The sequence below is a fragment of the Colletotrichum godetiae genome (assembly GCF_030913485.1).
Source record: "Colletotrichum godetiae strain CBS 193.32 chromosome Unknown BDP55scaffold_59, whole genome shotgun sequence".
Classification (NCBI taxonomy): Eukaryota; Fungi; Ascomycota; class Sordariomycetes; order Glomerellales; family Glomerellaceae; genus Colletotrichum; species Colletotrichum godetiae.
In genome coordinates this window covers 219,109-233,765 of record NW_026851307.1, presented here as the reverse complement: position 1 = coordinate 233,765, position 14,657 = coordinate 219,109, and the positions used below count along the sequence as shown (strand labels likewise).

At 52.1% G+C, this 14,657-nt stretch overlaps 7 protein-coding genes across 7 annotated transcripts; 4 read left to right on the top strand and 3 right to left on the bottom strand.

Annotated features, from left to right (window-relative positions):
- Positions 1–351: 351 nt before the first annotated feature.
- On the top strand, positions 352–1,317 carry BDP55DRAFT_733216 (HD domain-containing protein; the record flags this gene model as incomplete). The annotated part of the gene is made up of 3 exons (XM_060580055.1): positions 352–418; positions 479–656; positions 741–1,317. The coding sequence occupies 3 exons, from the start codon at positions 352–354 to the stop codon at positions 1,315–1,317; spliced, it is 822 nt and encodes a 273-aa protein (XP_060424348.1).
- A 275-nt stretch (positions 1,318–1,592) lies between these two features.
- Positions 1,593–1,915, top strand: BDP55DRAFT_679436 (uncharacterized protein). Its single transcript, XM_060576051.1, has one exon. The coding sequence runs from the start codon at positions 1,624–1,626 to the stop codon at positions 1,858–1,860; it is 237 nt and encodes a 78-aa protein (XP_060424347.1). The 5' UTR covers positions 1,593–1,623; the 3' UTR covers positions 1,861–1,915.
- A 1,143-nt stretch (positions 1,916–3,058) lies between these two features.
- On the top strand, positions 3,059–4,663 carry BDP55DRAFT_562760 (uncharacterized protein; the record flags this gene model as incomplete). Its single annotated transcript, XM_060570180.1, has 1 exon — positions 3,059–4,663. The coding sequence occupies one exon, from the start codon at positions 3,059–3,061 to the stop codon at positions 4,661–4,663; it is 1,605 nt and encodes a 534-aa protein (XP_060424346.1).
- A 235-nt stretch (positions 4,664–4,898) lies between these two features.
- Positions 4,899–6,149, bottom strand: BDP55DRAFT_679433 (uncharacterized protein). The gene has a single exon (XM_060576050.1). The coding sequence runs from the start codon at positions 5,838–5,840 to the stop codon at positions 5,043–5,045; it is 798 nt and encodes a 265-aa protein (XP_060424345.1). The 5' UTR covers positions 5,841–6,149; the 3' UTR covers positions 4,899–5,042.
- A 331-nt stretch (positions 6,150–6,480) lies between these two features.
- On the bottom strand, positions 6,481–8,572 carry BDP55DRAFT_733213 (major facilitator superfamily transporter; the record flags this gene model as incomplete). The annotated part of the gene is made up of 6 exons (XM_060580054.1): positions 6,481–6,654; positions 6,724–7,069; positions 7,128–7,788; positions 7,839–7,945; positions 7,995–8,068; positions 8,123–8,572. 6 exons carry the CDS (start codon positions 8,570–8,572, stop codon positions 6,481–6,483), a joined length of 1,812 nt encoding a protein of 603 aa, XP_060424344.1.
- Positions 8,573–10,360: 1,788 nt separating this feature from the next.
- Positions 10,361–11,294, top strand: BDP55DRAFT_679424 (uncharacterized protein). The gene is made up of 2 exons (XM_060576049.1): positions 10,361–10,613; positions 10,677–11,294. The coding sequence occupies exons 1-2, from the start codon at positions 10,511–10,513 to the stop codon at positions 10,814–10,816; spliced, it is 243 nt and encodes an 80-aa protein (XP_060424343.1). The 5' UTR covers positions 10,361–10,510; the 3' UTR covers positions 10,817–11,294.
- Positions 11,295–13,162: 1,868 nt separating this feature from the next.
- BDP55DRAFT_733212 (glucose N-acetyltransferase) lies at positions 13,163–14,300 on the bottom strand (the record flags this gene model as incomplete). Its single annotated transcript, XM_060580053.1, has 2 exons — positions 13,163–13,981; positions 14,055–14,300. The coding sequence occupies 2 exons, from the start codon at positions 14,298–14,300 to the stop codon at positions 13,163–13,165; spliced, it is 1,065 nt and encodes a 354-aa protein (XP_060424342.1).
- Positions 14,301–14,657: the final 357 nt, after the last annotated feature.

Genomic DNA, 14,657 nt, shown 5'->3' with positions numbered 1-14,657 from the left:
TAGCCGTTTGTTTTTTTTCTTCAGTTCCTCAGTCGTGCTTTCCCAACCTGACATTCGCATTCCGATTTCTGATATCAATCAGGCCTGTTCCTCCAGCCTCTTTCCTCGTCGCTTCTTGTTCTCTCACACCAGCGACCAGTGATCTTGCATTGGGCTGAATCCGTCACTTTAGCGCCAGCAACGGACCCCGCGATAATTGCCTTGCTTCTTCGTCCACCAACTCTCTCCCTCCACTCTGCGTATTTTGCCCCGCTCCACGAGAAGGCTGCTCTGTCGCATTTCTTTCTCTCCGCGAAACAGGAATAGACGTGTTGTAACGATCCATCCACGAATACAAGCGACTCTACGATCATGTCTTCCGCAGGTCCCAACGGCACCAACAGTGCTTCCAGCGCCAATGGCGAGGTGGATATCAAGAGTAGGTCTACTCAGTCTTCGCGACTGTCTTCTTGCCCTCCTTTGCTGATCTTTTGCGCAGACTTGGGCCACGTCGAAACCCCCAAAGTCCAAGGAACATGGACCGTCGAGAAGGCTCTGGAAATTTCTCCAGGCACCACAGGACCCGCAGAGGCCGGCTCACCGCTCCCTTACTTCCATCTGATTGAGCGCCTCAAGACCACAAAGCGAGAGGGCTGGCGCCGCTTCGGTATCGCAAGGTTAGTACTGTACCCTACTTTGCACGTTGTTGCAAGGTACGGATACATAGATGTCGTAATGCGCTAATACAAGGGCCTTTATAGAGGAGAATCCATCGCCGACCACATGTACCGCATGTCCCTCTTGTCGATGCTCGCCCCGCCCACCCTTGCGCCCCGTCTCGATCTCGCGCGATGCATGAAAATGTGCCTGATACACGATATGGCCGAGTCTCTGGTTGGAGACATCACGCCCGTCGATGGGGTTGCGAAGCCCGAGAAGAACAGACGTGAGGCGGAGACGATGGATTACATTACCAAGAACCTGCTCGGCAGTGTCTACGGCGGCATTCCAGGTGCCGAGATTCGCGAGATCTGGCAAGAGTACGAGGACTCCCAGACCCTCAACAGCCATTACGTGCACGATCTGGACAAGATGGAGCTGCTTCTCCAGATGATGGAGTATGAGAAGCGTGGCCAGGGTAAACTTGACTTGGGCGAATTCGCCTACGTCGCGACCAAGTTCACGTTGCCCGAGACCAAGGAATGGGCGGACGCTCTGCTCAAGGAGCGCGAGCATTTCTGGGGCACTCAACAGCACGTCCATGGCGAGGCTGGCACCGAAGGCGGTGTCCAGGAAGACCGGCGCCAGCAGCAAGACGATTACTACGAGCGCAAATGATGCAAGCACCGAATAGACGACTGACGAGAGCAATGCACTCCGATACTACCTTAAGGAGGCGATACTTCGGACTGTGAAAACTGTCAGCAGTGCTAGCCACCCTCAACCTAGGCGCCGTTGTGCTAAGGAAGGTAGGACAGATTCTAGAGCCGCGAAGAGGAAACTAGGTCATGACTCCTGGCACAAGTTGCTTGCATGGCATTGTGTCGCATGTAGCGTATGATAGATGATACCTAGGGCATAGGGAGGAGCTTAGCAAACAATAATGATTTTATGCTTATAGAACCAGTCGAGCAGTGACGCAAGATGCAACTCTGTGAGTATCTATACGTATCCATGAATATTCGTCCACCTCATAGTGAGGTCCACGGGTACGAGTGCTCCCCTATACCGACGGCAGGCACCGGATCACCGCCCCGTTGTTCTGCCCCTCTGTTTACATTCTCGCAGAGCCACGCGCTCGGACCTCAAGATGATCATCCACCCCGGCAACCGATGGCGCCTTCCTTCTTTGAGACAGCTACGGATAATGCCTCTCGCTAAAAAAAGAGGCTGGTGTCTTTTTTTTTTTTTCCCTTAGTATTTTCCGGGGGAAGGTGCAGTGCAGGGAACCTTGAGAAGGAGCCATCGCGAGACCCTGTAGAAATATTAATCTTAATATCAGCTTGACACTGACAGACATGCATCACCGGGTGGTGCGGAAAGGCAAAGCGAACGGAACAAATGACACGACGCGCAGCCACAGACTCACTGCAGAAAATGAGTGCACCTCAATTCCCCCCCCCGCTCAACATCCTTCTTCGCCAGCCTCCCATCTCTCTTCGTCTGAGTTTTAGTGCCGACTTTTGATTCAGGGACGGGCAGCGGATACGCATACATCCAGGCCCGTACGATTATTGTGCTGTCGGTCCTCCCGTCTACTTTTCTTTTTATCGTCTACAACGATCAACGTTGATTTCGTCCCTGGTACCTAAGTACGAAGGAACCATTGGATCGCCACGCAGCACATCTCCAGGCTGCACCATACACAATCCCTTGGGTTCTTGCAAAGGAGCGCATGACAAACTCGACGTCACCCTTAGCGCCGTCCCTTTATTCGGGGTCTAGACCGACCAACCGACACGCGCGATATCCAATCAAGACGCTCATCATCAGCGGCTGTTGCCGGCACTCGAAGCTCTCCCCAACTCCAGGACCGAGCTTGTTGGCTGCCCATAGCTGTTCCTTGCTACTTTCCAGGTCACCCAAACTATCTCGCCCCGGGGTCCCCCCCAAAAAAAAAAATACTTGACCACGGTCGCTCTTCTCCAACCAAACCACAGCTGCCTGCCGACACACCAACACATCGTCCGAGTGAGCACGCGCGCCTTGTCAACACGGGAATCCTTCGTCGCTTCATCTTTGCGGCGCTTCTCTCCCCCATCTGACAGCACTCGCCTGCTGCCAGCCATCGCACGGCCTGTCGCACGACGGACAACAAACGAGCCAGCGCACCACGGCTTGTCTTCATCACCAAACCCGAGACCCGAGACTCAGGCCAAGGACTTAGTTTCCGGGTCGATCATGAGCTTTCGTCTAGGCTCTGCGACATTGTGAATCACCACACGAACAGTCCGACAGTCACTACTTCGGCCCCCCCTTGCCGTGGTTCCCGCGACTTTTCTCCATTGCCTCACCCGTGAGCCCTCCGACATCCCTTGTTACGTCGCCCTGGCCTCCGACGCCTGCACCGACCTGCACCATGGCCTTCACATCCCAGTACCGAATGCCCGGCACCTACTTTGACGCACAACCCGCCGGAGTTCACCCTGGCGTCTTCCGACCGCCCGCTTCTCCCTCCGCCGGCTCTTCCTACTGTTTCGCCAGGGCAAACAGCTTTCACGCCGAGGCAAATACACCATCAGCCCAGGCAAAGAGGAAACGGCGCAACGATGCTTCCCGCGCGGCAACCCCACTGAACGAATGGAACGATGGTACCATGAATCTAGACAGCTCGAGCGAACTCCCTAGGCACGAGACCCCTTTACCGATCCGAGGAGCCCGATACACCCTGGCTGGCCAGCTTGAGACACCTGGTACCGGCATCAGCACGCCTTTCGACAACGGTAACTTGGATGAGAGCATGTACTCGGACGGCGATTACCGTAGAGCCTTGGGATCAAAACGACCGCACGAAGAAATGGAGTCGCCTATTCCAGGCCAGCCCATGGTATTGGTCCAGCCTAGCCATCCGGTCGCCGGCGGTTGGAGCCGATTTGCACTCAACACTATTGGTGGGGTTGTAGGCAAGGTCTGGGAATTCTGCAAGGCTGGCGCCTTCATCGGCTTCTCCGCCGGGGGCGGCAAGGCTTATACCATTGATGGCCAGAGCATTCGTCCATCATCAGCTCCAACTTCAAATTTGCCTGTGCCTCAGCCCGAACCATCCGAGAAGTTCAGCGAGAAGTACGAATGGAGACAACCGCAAAGTCCCCAAAACTTGGAGAGTCCCATTGGGGCTACCACGCCACCCGGCGGGTTCCCTCAACCTAACTTCACACCGTATGCCCAGGAGCCACACCAAGCCCTGAATCCCGAACCTGAGGTCGAGGCCGAGGTCGAGGCCACCCCTTCGCGACCGGCCGTGAAACGCCGACAGACGAGTGCCGGGAATCACGATGAGCTGCGAAACTGGGTTGTGGTTGACGGGTCAGCACCAGGCAACCGGCCAGTGTCGAGGGCATCGATGCGACCAGTATCCCGTAACATGCGCCCTTCCATGGTCACAGGCCGGAGGATTAGTGTTCCAAAGCCTCGTCTCAGCTCGATCCCAATTCACAACCGCCGCCAATCTGTTGCCAGCCTCGAATACAATGTCTCCGACACCGCGCCGCTGTCATATCAGGAACCAGCAAGTTTCGCCAGTGTGAGATCGCCAGAGCCGCCTAGGTCTTTTACCGGGCCTTCGCCAAGCCGTATTCCACTTCCCATGCAGTCCACTGGCTCGAGCCCGAATCCATTCGCGAAAACGACCGTCTCAGCCCGGCGCCAAAGTGCCATTCCGTCACCGGCGCAATCATTAATGAGCCCACCCATACGCTCGCATCGCCGCTCTAACAGCAGCGCCTCGGCAGCGTCACCTCGAGGTAAACTCAAGGAGTTTGGAGTAGACTCTATCCGCGCAAGCCCCCGGCTCGACGTGGAGGCCAAGAAGCTAGCAGCCAGGCGAATCAAAGACGAACATGACACCGATGCGCGGATTAATGATTTCAACCAGAGGCTCAAGGAAATGATTCGCCAAGGCAGAGAGGCTCTTGGCACCAAGGTCGAGGTGGATGACGATGGATGCGGCTGGGAGGATGACTGAAAGAGTAACTTGATGTTCACTGGGGGCGTTTTGCTAGGTTCTTTGCACATACATCTGGGCGGGTCTGCTTTTGGCAGGGAGTTAAAAGGATGATTTCGTCGCGTGATACCATCCACCATACATGCGGCATTCTTGACAAGACCCCGATATTGCCTCGGGTCTAGAGTTGCAAAGGTGGTTTTTAGCTCGACATCTTCGGGTCTAGTAATACCAAGAGTCTATTTTTTTTTTTTTTTTTTTTTTTTTGAAAACTCAAGTCTAAGAGGTGTAAATGCTCCAATTTCAAGCTCAGTAAACATGTGTATACGAATATACGGAGTTCATTATATTGAACGTGACGGCTCAAGGATATGATATATCGTCACTCCAGCAAGCCACTTTATGCTGCTTTAGCTCCCGGGTCTTCCTCCATTGGCGGCTTTTGGAATATGACATTATCGCCAAATATAGCCTTGCCATACTTGCTGTTGCCCCATACCATCGCTGCGACTACGTACTCGTAATCAGGATTCGTCGGTAGGTGCTTCCGTGGCAAAGAGGGCCGGATTTGCTGCTTGGCACAGCAGCTCCGGCATACTTCATCGTTGAGTTTCTCTAGCTCGATCTCGCAAGCCTGGCAATGCTTGGTGCAGAACCATCGTGGGCAGTCCATCACGACGCACTGCCGATCCATAGGCATGTGGTCCACGGTCAAGTGCTCCCCTCCGCAGCGGCACTTCTTCAGGTGGCAATCACGGCCGGCGTGGCCCGGAATACCACACATGCAGCAGCGTACCTTGCACATCATGGCTGTGATCTTGTCACCAATGTGAAAGGTGGGACATTCGCCCGGTGTACACATCTTGGGACATTGCTTGGCGAGGTGTCGTTGAGGAAAGGGGCTGCAGCGGCAGCGGTTGCGCTTGGAGCTGGTGCAGGCGTCGACGTTGTGCCAGTCCTGGCCGCAGTGGCCGCAGGGATCCGGGCAATGCTTCGTCTTGTGATAGATGTCAAGACAGTTGCGGCAGGGATGCTTCTGCTCTTGCTTTGGCTTTTGCTGCGGCAGTCTTGGAATCCCTGAGACCGTCCCAATTCTCTGGAGTAGTTCTGCTATCAAGTTGGGGTCCAAGTCGCGGGGTATCCCCAAGGCATGTAGGTCATCGACGGAGAGAGTATATTGTATAGACCTAGGCGGCATCGTCGCTGATTTTTATTGGTGATGGATTATATGAATCCGTTCGTTTTCCCCTTGGCGGGCAGTCTTGTGTGATGATGTTGGTAGCGGCACCTGAGGGGTGGTTGTGATGAGGCGACGGCGAGGCCGGAATGGCAAGAGTGAGTCGGATACCAGTAGTGGAGGTGATCTAGGTAGACTGCGATTCCACCTATAAACGTCGAGCTTGCCCAGATTTTTCGCTGAGTTCTTTCAGTACTAGGTATATTGTAAACGGCGCGGTTGGAAAGATTCTGCTGAGAGGAATTCCTCGGTGCTCCAACGGTTGTCATTTGATGAGACGAGGCGCTCTCAATTCACCTTGATACACTGGCCACGAAGACGTGTTGCGCACGGTCCACTCAAGGAGCACACAGTGTCTTGGCAGCGTGTTGAGTATTTCTGATTACTGTACATTTACCTTGGACAGGCATCTTCGTCATGTTGTTGAGGCCAACTCGACTTCTCTTCTACTGAACTTCTATGTATACCGAAGGTGTGCGATATCCTCGCAATCCCGCCTCGCTCTCTTCGCACAGCCAAAAGTCACACAGCTATACATAAGCAAACAATGGCCGTGTATGGTGAAAGAGTCCTGCTCCGATGCGCTCGCCGATGCTTTGCATCACAACTTGTGCTCTCTAACAAAAACAGCCGCGATCAATGCCAGCGCTGATGATATGAGTGAAAAGCCATGGCTGAAGCCTAAACCCTCGACGTACGCCTGAACTATTGCTGCTGAAACTTGTTTATCCGCATGATCGATATAGTCGACGCTTGACGTTGCTTTTGCGATAATCTATCCGCGCTCATGTTAACACCGGCGATGCCTTTCTCATGTGAAAATCATCGAATGGCCTCTGCTTACCTGCTTTCGCACCACTGCGCTGAGGTCCATGCCTTCCAGCAGTGCATCTAGCCGCCATCTCATCGTCTCCATCATGACGGCGCTCACACATGACAGGCCAAGAATCATGCCGATTTGGAACGTCAAGAACATTCCCGACGTCACTGCGGCCTTGTGCTTGGGGTTTGCTGCAGCTTGAATGCTGATGAATCCCGCCGACTGTACCAAGCCTGCCCCAAACCCACCAGGCACGATGTAAAGCGATTCCCATGCATTGGTATCCCCATGCCACCGAAGTAGCAAAAGCACGTAGGAGAACATTGATGCGATCGTCGCAATGATCAACAGAGATTTGTAACGACCAGTTCTACGCGGGTCAGTAAGTCGCTATCAACAATGATCTTGAGGCCCGAGGGTTGACCTACTTTCTGATCAGATATCCAGCAAGGACGCCGCCGATGGCATTTCCAAAGACAGCGGGGAAGAGATGTATTCCAGCAACAGTATTGGACACTCGCTGTGTCACCTGGAAATAGAGCGGAACCGAGAACATGAGACCGAGTTGAGCTGCAACCTGCCCGCCGCTAATGACGTACGTCAAGACGATATCGCGATGCTTCAGCAGTTCTAGAGGAAAGATTGGCTCCTTGGCCCACCACTCTTCGACGGCGGCAAAAAGACCACCAAACACGGCTGCTACGCCAAAAAGCACAAAGATAAGTGGATGGCTCCACGGTATCTTGGTGCCTCCGATCTCGATCGGGAGCAGAAAGGTCAAGATGAAGAGTGCCAATAATGCAGCGCCTAGGAAGTCGATCCTCGCCAAGGAGCTCTTGTTGCCGTCGACAGGCTTGCCGCTTGCTTCCGCGTCTTCCTGTCCCCTTCCAAGCTGTTTGCCTCTTGGCAGGAAGAACCAGCACAGCAAGACGGCAACTAAGAAGATGGGAGCCTGGCCGAGGAAAGACCATCGCCATCCAATGGTGTCGGCTAACCAACCTCCCACAGGTCCACCAAGGCTTCGTCCTACTGTTGCGGCTAGGTTGATACCTGCCTGCCAAGCAGCCACTTCACGGAGCGGAACGAGATCTATCAAGGTTAGCTGAGGCATGCCGTAAAGGTTCTCGGTCGTGGTCTACCTGTCACCAAAAGCAGCCCAAGTACGTTCAATGCCGAGCCACCAGATCCTGAAATAACACGGCCTAGCACAACCTGCCACATTGTGCGGCCAACGCCTACCATTGCGCTTTGAACAATTAGTTGACATTCATGCGGAAACCAATGATCGACCCTACCATCCAATAGAAAACAGGGTATAAGCCACCATGAGAAGAGCACGGCGCCCGTAAATGTCGCTGAGCTTGCCATACTTTCCACAGTGTTAGTCGCCAAACCCACTTAACTCTTTGGGAGGATTACGAACCAAAGTCTGGGTGGCCGCTCCTGCCAATGCAAAAGACACAAAGAGCCAGCTAGAATTCTCCAGATCGTCAAATTCGGACGCAATCGTCGGGTGCGTTGCCATCACCAGAGAACCGTCGGCATTAGCAGTGAAGGTTCCAACCAACAAGATAGACACGATCTTGACCACTGCCCAAGTCGAAGTTCCTGTGGCTCGCGGCTTGACATCATCGCTGGCAGCAGTAACGGGTGCTACTCGTTCGACATCGACGCTCGAATCGACAACTTCTGACGACCGTGTGAGATGCCATGGAAGGAATTGGCCGTCCGAGTCTCCGCTAGAAGACGAAGAAGTCAAGGAGCTCTCACCTGACGAACTCGAATCCCGTCGAGTATTTGACAAGAGCGGCGACCTTTCGTCAACCATCCTCTCAGTTCTTTCACCACCATGCAATGTCTTTGGGCGGGCCATGCTGATTGAATTAATGTTGGGTTGTGTGGAGGAGAGAGTCGCAGAGCCGCAAGCCAGCAGATGGAAGAAAAGGAAGGTGTCATCGGCTCTTCAAACTCTTATGCAGCTGGGATGAACCTTTCTAGATCCGCAGTGGACAACCATGCCATGTGTCCGGTGTGGCACTCCAAGTTTCCCATGCACTGGGAAGGAAGGCAGCGCTGCAACATCGGCCAATCAGGCCTGACATCATACTCAATGTTTCCCCTTTTCCTCGGCCAGTCAGACAACGGGCTTCTCAAAAGAAACCCTTTGACAGAGAAACAGAAATTGCCGATAAGAGGATCCAGGCTTGCTAGACGCTGGGGCTCAGGTATGGCGACATATGGCGCAATCGCCTCCATGCGACTTCGGACACCACTCGGGCCCCCACACGGCCGGTAGGACGGCGGAAACCGGTGTATTCTGAGCCATGTTCGCTGCCTTCCGGAAACCAAAAGCTATTCGGAAGACTCAAAATCAACGACAGAACATACGGATGTTTGCACTCACTTTCTACTAGACGCAGCTGCACGTGGAGACCTTCAGGAAGCGACATCCGTGGCGTGGATTTCCAGTCCGAGGACTGTCTCTCTCTCCACCAGCCCCGTGCGACATGTGGCAATTCGGGCTGTTACGAGTCGGAGCCGGATCTCGTCGGATAACCGGTTTCCCTGACTCATCAACACAGCTGACCAAAATTCTGAAACTTTGCTGTTCTTTCCGATCGCCGCTCCGGTGCCGAAAGTGTGTGTGTGTCCACGCCGGCGTAGATAGCGTCGCGACGAGCCGATTGTTTGGGGTTCGGCTTCTTCACTACGAGTTGTGTTTATCTGGCCGGCCCCGGTCTTCTTTCATCTCCCGATCCCGTTGTCTTACTTTGGACGGTTCGAACACCTGACTTCACGAGATTGAAACGGACGTGGGACCATCAACCAAAGATTGGACTGCAATTGTTTCGCCTCGGATTCTAGCAGGATCCTAACATATTCCATCTTATGGCCCAATCTGGCATACAAAACGCAGCTAGAAAACACTCTAGGACAATGACAGACAGACCAAACTTGACATGGAAAGAAAATTTCTTGACTGACATCGGGTTAGATTGAGATTTAGAGCTGTATCGCATTGCCAAAGGCCGAAAGACACTTCTTGCTATACCATGCAATTGACAATTACCTGTTTCAGCTTCCCAGAGTATCAGCTCCGGCCTCTCCAGAAACTTCCTTCCCTCTTGATTGAAAGACTTTGACTTAGAAGTCTTTCAATCAAGAAGGAATGAATAGCAGACATATAAATAGTATATCGGCATTTCCTCTTGTCCTTTTTAAGGGCCAAAACTCCGCCTTGCACCTCCATGTTGCTTCACTCACAACAGGAATAGTAATACTGAATGTCCGTACCCTCATTCAACCCAGGGGCTGAGCGACCCATAAACCGGCGTGATGACTTTGCATGCTTGCCCCAAGCACCATATTCGCGGCTGGGTGAACTATGTCCTCAGGGACACTGCATATGTAAAGTAGTATCGGTATAGGACTGAGAACCTTATTGTATGGGCGACCCACGTAACTGACAACAACCGACGCTTCCACCTGTCAATATCTGACTAGCCAAGATAATAGCTGCAATTTCCGAAAACACAGAGTATCAGTAATTCGTCCCGCAGACGACCGCAGAACTTTATTTTGTGGGTTCCGGAGGGAGAATACTCAACATGACATTGTGCGATGTATGAATAATCATATCGACTCTCACGTAGCTTACGGCCTTTGAGTATTGTATTTATAAAAATAGCCATGACGCCTTTCCTATGGATCGATGACTTTTCTCACCAGACGATAACTCACAGACTTCTCAGTTCTCACATTCACATCGACAAACCCGACACTCCTTACGATCAACATAACTCCTGTCAAGATGCACACAACTCTCAAGATTGCCCTTCTCGGTCTTTTCTCCCTGGCCGCTGCCGTGCCATCCTCTCCCAATGCTGACGCCGGTACACTCTTCGCCATCGAAAGTTCGTAAATGCGCAAGGTCCCTCCGTTGTATGTCTCTCTCTAACCAAGCCATGGAATTATAGAGAGGTGCACAGGACTCTATGCCAGATGCAATGACGACTGCTGTGGCTCCTTGACTAGCTGCAACTGGATCCCCATTTGTGGCAACAACCGTTGCGTATCATATGATCCCACTATTACCTACAACCCTACTTGCAACTAAGAGGCTGCTCCATAAGACGTTTAGAGGGCTCGAAACTGGTGGGCTTAGTCGGCTTTGAGTTTCCAGTCACTATGCATTGTTGTGTACTTATCAAGGTTTCGAACGGAAGTAGAGAAAGCTGAGTTGGAATTCAGACACGCGATCTCCTGGCGGGGTGGACTAGCCTCTAGGGCTGTCACCGAAGAGAGCTCAGAACTCATTCTATTTCGTCACTATATCGATATCTTATTGACAAAAAAGCGCTGGCTTGTAAAAGCACATTATACTTTCCAGGATCGTTTCCCGACGATCAAGCGGCTTTCCCAATTTTGGTCCTCAAGGCTGATGATTAGCAAGTTCATTTGGCGAGTTTAAGTGGCTTCAAAACATTGCTTCTGATATTGAACCTCTCTAGTAGACCGATCGAAGTCTCAAGTCATTAGTGCTAAATACAACACTCTGGCTTCAGGGGAGCTAACGGAGCTCTCGAAACTAATCCCGTCGGATGTTTTCTAAATGCATAGGAGTTTTCAGGCATTTGATATTGCTGTTCTCACGGGCAACCATACATTGTTACTTGCGCCTTTGCGACAAAGTCGCTTGAACTAAAGTCTTTTTGGATCCCAGGCAACACCTTAATGCCGATCCACGTATGCTCTCGTTATCACGTTGAGGTTGTTCGAAGTTCAAATGCTAACACTAAATCCGCAAAGTACAGCCTGTGATTTACCACTAAATTTCGGATGTTTGGGTCATCGGGCTTGAAGGACAGTGATTACTTTATGATTTCAGTGAGAACATTTGGAAGAGGAACTAATTGACTACTTAGTGACCACAGTGTAGTCTGACTGTGCCTCTCATGTAGCCCTCAATTGCCTACCTATTCCCCTTTGTGGTGTTAAACATTACTTCGTAAGCACGAGAGCCTAGGCTTACTGGATACACGCTGGTCAAGTCGACCTCGCCGTAGGTTCACACGGAAACGGGAATCCTTTGACAACTTGATTTTCTACAGACTACATATAGTTTACTATCACATTGTATTCGGAGCGTTTGAAACTGTTAGTCAATTGTCGGGGTACTCACGAGCTTGGTGTTTGTTGGCTTCACAGCTACGGACGCTCCATCACTACGTCCAGCCTTTTCCCGTCAGTGCTGGAAATGGCACAATCAGAAGCAGGCTTAGATCCCAGTATTTCTTGACAGTGTCAGAAGAAGCAATACTCCAGTTCGCTAGAGAAGGAAAAATGCTCAACCAGACTCTTTTGTAGACCGTACGGACTCTGTGTCTCTGGCACTAGGATTTGCTGTATGAGCCCGACTACAACCTGTCTTGATAGCTAAACGCAGCCGAGACAGCATAAGTAAGTAGAAGAGAAGCTTGTATCGATCTACCGTTTTTGTCGGGGCATATAATTGGGAAAGCAGTAGTGCATGGGATGATGGCAGGAAATTATGTCATAGTGAACCGAAAGGGCGACATGGCGCAGTCTCTGAAGCAAGTCGCACCCTTAACATTCACATACCGGCTTCAAGCATCACTGAAAACAAAAATTGAATTTAGACGAATGTCGCACATATAAAAGTATTGCACCACGCCTCGGATGGTGGATACAAAGTCATGTGAATGGTGGTAAGTTATGACATTGCTTGGTACTTTAGACAGTTGGTCATGCACCTCTACACTCTATCCGACATGCGTGCCTTCCTGCTGAGAACACCGGTGCCACAATGGTTATCTGAGGCTCAAAACAGACGAGCCCTGCCCCGGGCTTCCGGAAGTCGCCTTGGCGCATCCTCTGCACCAAGGACTCTCGTAACATCAGATAGTCGTCGCTCGTTGCCCGACATCTCAACAGCGGCACAAAGCAGGGCTCCACAGCCATGCTACTAGCAATATGTGCAAAGCTGAATATAATGGCTAGCATCAACGTAGTCCTCGCAGCGTCTGCCACTCTTGTAAGCCGCTGGGCCTGTGTCACGCACTCCTCGTACTTCAGAACCAAGCACTGCGGTAGCCGGCCGACACGGCATCGAAGACTACCCCCTACACTACTCGTGGAGCCTTTGGTGATAAGTGAATGTGGAGCTCGGCATGCCCACATGTGCTGCGAGCGCCGGATAAACCGGATGGAACGGGTGCCACCCGACAGTAACGCTCCCGGAGTGAATAGCACGCAGTGATCGAGGGCGCTCTGAGAGAACCTCTCTGAGGTGTGCCGTCGTCGTCAAGATCTTTCGAGACGATGTAAGATCGTTTGTGTCTCGGGGTGCTGACTTTGGATGCGCCGCTGTCCGCTTCCTCCTGGCGCTAAGGAGCAGAATTTTGGAGTATAATATCCTGTATTACTGGTATGTCTCCCACAATCATAACCAAGATTTGCAGTATCTCTTCTTGTCGCTTTCGTATTCTTCATAAAAGCCCTCCCACATCACCCGGTCGGCGCATCTGGGTCGATCAGGCTTGTCCTCTTCGTTGTCAGGGCACTCCGGCAAGGCAGCTTTCCATTGAGCGTCTGAACGCGAAAGCCATGGCTTTGGCAGTGGCCAATCGCTGAAGTGAACCAGATACGCTCTTGATACCTCGGCCATGGCGTTCCACTCCTCGTCCTCGTCGGGCGCGAGGTATTTCTGGTGCTCCTTGGCCCGAAATTCGCCGGTCAAAAGTGCAAGTCGACGATGCGGGAGAATCATGGCCGAGTCCTTGAACATGTGATTCATGACCTCCATGTCAAAGTCACCAGACTTGAGCGCCTCACGCACAATCTTGTCGTACCGGGACTTGTTGGGCTCGATGAGCATGACATGGGAGCCAAGGACTTGCTTAACGACGGGCGTATCCTTCTCGTTCAGCCAGTATGCGCGCGGGACCGCAACGGCTGCCATCGGGGCTAGGAAGTAGTGATCCATGTTGTTCAAGATCTGCGAGTCGGAATCAAAGGCCAACACTCGGGTGTAATCTGTGAGGTCGAAGGCATGGAACTTGGTCAGACTCTTGGACCATGTTGCCTCCCCTTTATGTGTGGTGAGAAGACCAAAGGGTCGTAGGACGAGATCCGGTAGAGCCTTTTGGATAGTTCTAATAGCTTTGGCCTCTTTCGAGTCTCCTTCGGCCCAAGTTTTGGGAAAGATCAGGACCTGGTCGTGTTTCGCGCCGAAGCGGTGCAGGCGATTGAAGTTGATCACCTAACGTCAGCGCATTAGCAAAGAATCTCCTGAGTATCGCACCGCCTCTTGGTAGGCATCAGCGTAGACATACTGCATTGCACAAGTAGTTGATGTCCGTCGCATATTGGACATAGGCAAACCGGGGTTCTAGTTGCTCAGTGGTCCAGAATGGCTTGAGTTCTGCAAGCGAACCCGGCGTCTCAAATGTGCCGTTCTTCAAGACGTGTTGTAGAGGGTTAGGAATGAAATTGTACTTTATCGACTGGTAGCCCGTTAAAAGAACAAAGACGAAGATCCCGCAAGTCAGCGCAACGGCGCGCTTCGTTGATATGAACATGGTCGAGAACAACAGGTAGGTTGAGTTGACAACCTATTGCGGCGAGCTGGTACCACGAAAGGGTTAAGAGGTAGGTAGGGATCCAGTTACCAGTTGTCTACGTCCATGAAGAATCTTAGGAGTTGAGGCGATATGTGCAAAGAAGGGCTCGTTGAATCAGGGGGGAAGTTACGAAAACCTTAACATGAGCCGAAGGAACCATTCCATGGCCTTGGAAGCTAAGAAGCCTGCCCTCCTTATTTGAGTCTGGTGCAGCCTGCACGGTGCATGCTGCCGCAATGCCCCTCGTCACGACAAAAGAAGGCTAACAGCATGAAGAACCATTTCCCGTCGGCCTCGGAAAAGGGAATCTTCACC

What these genes read in the sequence shown, in the direction of transcription:
- BDP55DRAFT_679436 (XM_060576051.1), top strand. Translation starts at nt 1,624, where the DNA reads ATGCAACTCTGTGAGTATCTATACGTATCCATGAATATTCGTCCACCT.
- BDP55DRAFT_679433 (XM_060576050.1), bottom strand. Translation starts at nt 5,840, where the DNA reads ATGCCGCCTAGGTCTATACAATATACTCTCTCCGTCGATGACCTACAT.
- BDP55DRAFT_679424 (XM_060576049.1), top strand. Translation starts at nt 10,511, where the DNA reads ATGCACACAACTCTCAAGATTGCCCTTCTCGGTCTTTTCTCCCTGGCC. An exon ending in TACACTCTTCGCCATCGAAA is followed by an intron (nt 10,614 to 10,676) that starts GTTCGTAAATGC and finishes ATGGAATTATAG; the next exon opens with AGAGGTGCACAGGACTCTAT.